Raw genomic sequence first — 4,839 nt, 5'->3', positions numbered from 1 at the left:
GTAACACCGGTTATTTCATATATTTTCTTTCTAATTATACATATATCTTCGGAGATAATGGTGATGGTAACTGAATAAAGTTTTGTTATAGTATTCATCTGTGTATTGATTATATTTCCTGTTTTATTGGTACTGAATGATGATATATCTTTAATTAAGTCACACAATGAGTCCGACTGAAGTTGATAATGTTTACGGCTACCCCTAGGGTCGTAACATAATTTGGGGGCCTGACCGGGATCTATCATCTTGTGTAAAGGTATTATAAAACAGAGGGATATAAGATAGGTAAATAGAATTTATCGCGTTTCAAATATGGATTTCGAAATTGAAAAGTTTATTAATAGTCCTTCTGTTGAGAACTTGTTGCAGGGAAGAATCCGTAAAGCAGACTGGATTAACTTAGCAGATCATTATGAAATTAAGGTTAATAAAAGCAGTTTAAAGTCTGAAATTCAAAATAAGGTTTTACGTGCCTTGGTAAGCGAGGCAATTCTCGGGGAAGAAGCTCTTGATCTTTGCACTGCCGAGGTAGGCGACTCCACCGAGTTAAGAAAGCTAGAAATGCAACACGAATTAGCCATGCAGCAAGCGGCTTTGGCCATAGAGGAAGCACGTTGCAAATCGTTGCAGATGCAAAAAGAGCTTGAGATAGAGAAACGCAGAAATACCGAAGCTGGAGTCGAGTCACAGAATATACCAGAGAGTGGTTTTGATGTGAATAAGCATCTTCGTCTCGTGCCGGTGTTCGACGAAGATGATCCCGAGGAGTTCTTTCAGCAGTTCGAGAAAGTTGCCAAATCGTTTAACTGGCCAGAGAGCTCGTGGGTTGCTATGATTCAGGTTGTGTTAAGGGGCTCGGCGAGAACGGCATATTTGTCTTTGTCTGCTGGTGATAGCCAGAGTTATTCTTTAGTAAAGGATGCTATCTTAAAGTCATACGAATTGGTACCCGAGTATTACAGAGTAAAATTTCGAAATTTAAGAAAATCGGAATCGCAGACACACATAGAGTTCATGTATAAATTATGCAAGATTTTCGGAAGGTGGACGAAAGCTAGCCAAGTAGACACATTTCAACAACTTGCAGATTTAATCATTTTAGAGCAATTTAAGAGAGCTATTCCGAAGGATATTGCTCTGTATTTGGATGAGAGAGAGGTAAAAGATGTTCAGAAAGCTGCAATTTTGGCAGATAGTTATGCACTGACTCACAAAAATTTTCTTGTAAGGTCACAAGGTCATGCTGGTGGAAAAGGTAATGTAAGGGACAGGATGAATAAACAGGAAGAAAGTAAGGCTCCGAGCAATTTAAGTATTACAGTTGGGGAAGACCAAAGGTCTTCTAAATCATGTTTTTATTGTAAGCAGACGGGACACGTTATAGCAAACTGCTTAAAGCTTAAGAAAAGGAAGGGTGAGCAGGTTCTTTCGTTTGTGCCGATGGGGAAAACTGACGCTGCGCCCGTAAATACGTGTGAAAAGAGCACGACTTTTGAACCATTTATGTTCGATGGCTTGGTTTCCGTCAGTGAGGTGAGTGATGTTGAATACCCTGTTCGGATTTTGCGTGACACAGCAGCATCCCACAGTATCATGTTAAAAGGTGTTTTGCCGTGTGTAGAAAACTCCTTTACTGGGGAGCATGTGTTGCTTAAGGGTGTTACTGGTGTTGTTACTCTGCCTCTATGTAAGGTGTATTTGAAAACCAAGATTTTTTCAGGTTTGATTACGGTGGCCGTCCAAGACTATCTCCCTGTGACTGGTGTGACATTTCTGATGGGGAACGATTTAGCGGGTTCAAGTGTGGTTCCAGAACCTATAGTGACTTTCACACCAGGTAATGTAGGTAGCACAATTTCGCTCGAGAGCCAGTATCCTGATTTATTTCCTTGTTGTGCTGTCACCAGAAGTATGTCTCTTAAGAAACAGAGAGACTGTAGTACTGAAAATTATGTACTTGAGAACCCTTGTGATGATTTATTTATTGATAAACTTTTTGCTTCACCAGATAAAAATGTCTGTAGTCAAAAGGAGTCTCATTCGACAGTGTCCAGAAGCTCACCAGACCCTGAGAAAGCCGTAGCTGACAGTTCTGATTTACGTGGTGGTTGTCAGATGGGTCAGACTCCTGTTAGCAAACGCCAGTTGATTGCTGATCAAAAAGATGATCCAGAGTTGTCAGACTTATTTCGAAAAGCAGTGAGTAATGAAAAGTTTGGGGAAGTACCTGTGTGTTATTATATAGATTCTGGGTTATTAATGAGGAAGTTTAGAAACTCTATTGACCCTGCTTACGAGAGCTTTGTAACTCGGCAAATAGTGATACCGAAGTGTCACAGGAGAGAAGTCTTGAGACTGGCACACGATTTCTTGGGAGGGCATTTGGGGGTCAGAAAGACTTATAATAAAATTTTACCTCATTTTTACTGGCCAAAGATGAAGAGGGATGTTGCAGAGTACTGTAGGACGTGTCATGAGTGTCAGGTGTCAGGTAAACCGAATCAAAAGATAAAACCTGCTCCCTTGCAACCCATTCCTGTCATCGACGAACCATTCAGTAAGGTAATCATAGATTGTGTCGGTCCCCTCCCAGAAAGTCGTAACGGTAATCAGTTTCTACTGACAATAATGTGTGCTACTACTAGATACCCCGAGGCTATACCCATGCGAAGAATTACTTCTAAAAATGTTATAAAATCACTTGTAAATTTCTTCACTAGGTATGGTATACCTCGTGTAGTACAATCCGACCAGGGTACCAACTTTACTTCCTCTCTCTTTCAGCAGGTAATGAAAGTCCTGGGCATCAAGCAATACTTATCTTCTGCTTATCATCCGCAGTCCCAGGGTGCCCTTGAACGCTTCCACCAGACCTTGAAGGCTATGCTTAAGAAGTTTTGTATGAAGTCTGGTAAAGATTGGGATGAGGGAGTTCCATTAATGCTGTTTGCCATAAGGGAAAGTACACAGGACACTCTTGGTTTTAGTCCATTCAGTTTGGTTTATGGACACGAGGTAAGAGGACCTTTGTCTGTTTTAAAGGAAAGTTGGATTGGTGATAAAATCAAAGTATCATTGCCATTGTATGTGGATAGATTTAAGGCTAGGTTGAATCTTGTTAATGAAATTGCTTCAAAGAATTTGATGAATAACCAATTGAAAATGAAAACTGAATACGATAAGAAATGTGAAAATAGAAGTTTTAATCCTGGAGATGAAGTATTATTGTTCACCCCTTTGTATAAGAACCCATTGCAGTCCAAATTTGAAGGTCCATTTGTTGTTCTTAAGAAAGAAAGTGATCTGAACTACGTCATATCTACCCCAGAAAAACGTAAAACCAAAATGATGGTTCATGTAAATAGACTAAAACCCTACCATACTAGACCTGAAGAGAAACCTAATCAAGGCTGTAGATCAGAGGCAGCTGTGTGTAGTGTAATGAGTGGAAATAACTTTGGTGAACATGATTTTTCCATTGATGTCCCCATTAAACTTAACAATTCTGATATCTTAGCTGATCCATCTTCTAAACTGTCGCATTTATCTCAGCAGCAAGCGAGTGACATGGAGAAGGTCCTCCATGAGTTCCAACAGCTTTTCAAGGATGTTCCAGGGCCGTGCACGCTGATGGAGCACGAGGTGACTTTGCTGCCGAATGTCAAGCCCATTAAGCAGGCGCCATACCGAGTCAGTCCAGCTAAGAGGAAGGTCCTTGCAGAGGAAGTGAACTACCTACTGGAGCACGACCTCATAGAATCGAGCGACAGCGAATGGGCGTCCCCCTGTGTGTTGGTGCCAAAATCTGATGGCTCCTTGAGGATGTGTACAGACTACAGACGAGTGAACGATGTGTGTCAAGCCGCCGCTGTGCCGCTACCCCGTATCGATGACATTATTGACAGTGTTGGTCAAGCTAAGTATGTGACGAAATTGGACTTATTAAAGGGTTATTACCAAATAAGACTCGGTGAAAACACCAAGAAAATTACTGCTTTCGTCACTCCCGACGGACTGTGGCACTACAAGGTACTTCCTTTTGGTCTCAGAAGCGCCCCAGGAGTTTTTCAAAGGGCTATGAATATTGTGATAGCTGGGCTGGTAGGTGTATCTGCTTATCTAGATGACCTCGTGATTACTAGTATGACCTGGCAGGAACATTTAGAAAGCCTTCGTGCTTTGTGCAGACGGTTGCTGAAGTACAGTTTCACTGTAAATCTTCCGAAAAGTGAGTTTGGCCATGCTACACTCGTCTTCCTTGGCCACACTGTCGGGCGAGGCAAAGTAGCCCCAGTCGACGCTAAGGTCGAAGCTTTAGCAAAGCTTCCCCCTCCGAGCAATCGGAAGGCACTTCGCAGATTCCTAGGTATGGCGGGATTCTATAGACGTATTTGTAAGAATTTTGCTGAAATCTCCGCCCCACTTACCGATTTAGTGAGTCCGAAGAAGAAATTTGCCTGGACGATAGTGTGTCAGGCTGCATTTGAGAGAATTAAGCTTATGTTATCAGCAGAACCTGTGTTGCAGTTACCAGACTTTGGAAAACAATTTATAATAGAAACGGACTCCTCTGATGTTGGTCATGGTGCAGTGTTACTTCAGTATGGATCTGACTGTGTTCTGCACCCGGTGTGTTACCACAGTGCTAAATTGAAACCTCATCAACGTAGCTATGCAACGGTAGAAAAAGAAGCTTTAGCATTACTGTCGGCTTTAGAGAAGTTTGAAGTGTATGTTGATGGTTCCCCCTATAAAGTTCTTGTGTTTTCTGATCACAACCCGCTTCAGTTTGTACAGAAAATGAGAAATAAAAACCAGAGGTTGTTGAGATGGGCG

General features: G+C 41.8%; 1 protein-coding gene across 1 annotated transcript in view; it reads left to right on the top strand.

The window, feature by feature from the left end:
• The first annotated feature begins 227 nt into the window (after positions 1-227).
• Positions 228-4,839, top strand: part of LOC147467563 (uncharacterized) — a 60,128-nt gene continuing 55,516 nt past the window's right edge. Inside the window, exons 1-2 of the mRNA XM_086531282.1 lie at positions 228-3,018; positions 3,559-4,839. The exon at positions 3,559-4,839 is cut by the window's right edge and continues 27 nt beyond it. Of these exons, the coding sequence (XP_086387408.1) occupies positions 316-3,018; positions 3,559-4,839 (3,984 nt within the window). The 5' untranslated portion in view covers positions 228-315. The remainder of the gene's footprint in view (positions 3,019-3,558) is intronic.

This window comes from Penaeus japonicus, unplaced genomic scaffold (genome assembly GCF_977035675.1).
Source record: "Penaeus japonicus unplaced genomic scaffold, GWHDUDI00000001_assembly GWHDUDI00000035, whole genome shotgun sequence".
NCBI classification, from domain to species: Eukaryota; Metazoa; Arthropoda; class Malacostraca; order Decapoda; family Penaeidae; genus Penaeus; species Penaeus japonicus.
Note: the sequence above shows the minus strand (reverse complement) of the source record. Positions and strands in the feature narration are given on the sequence as shown.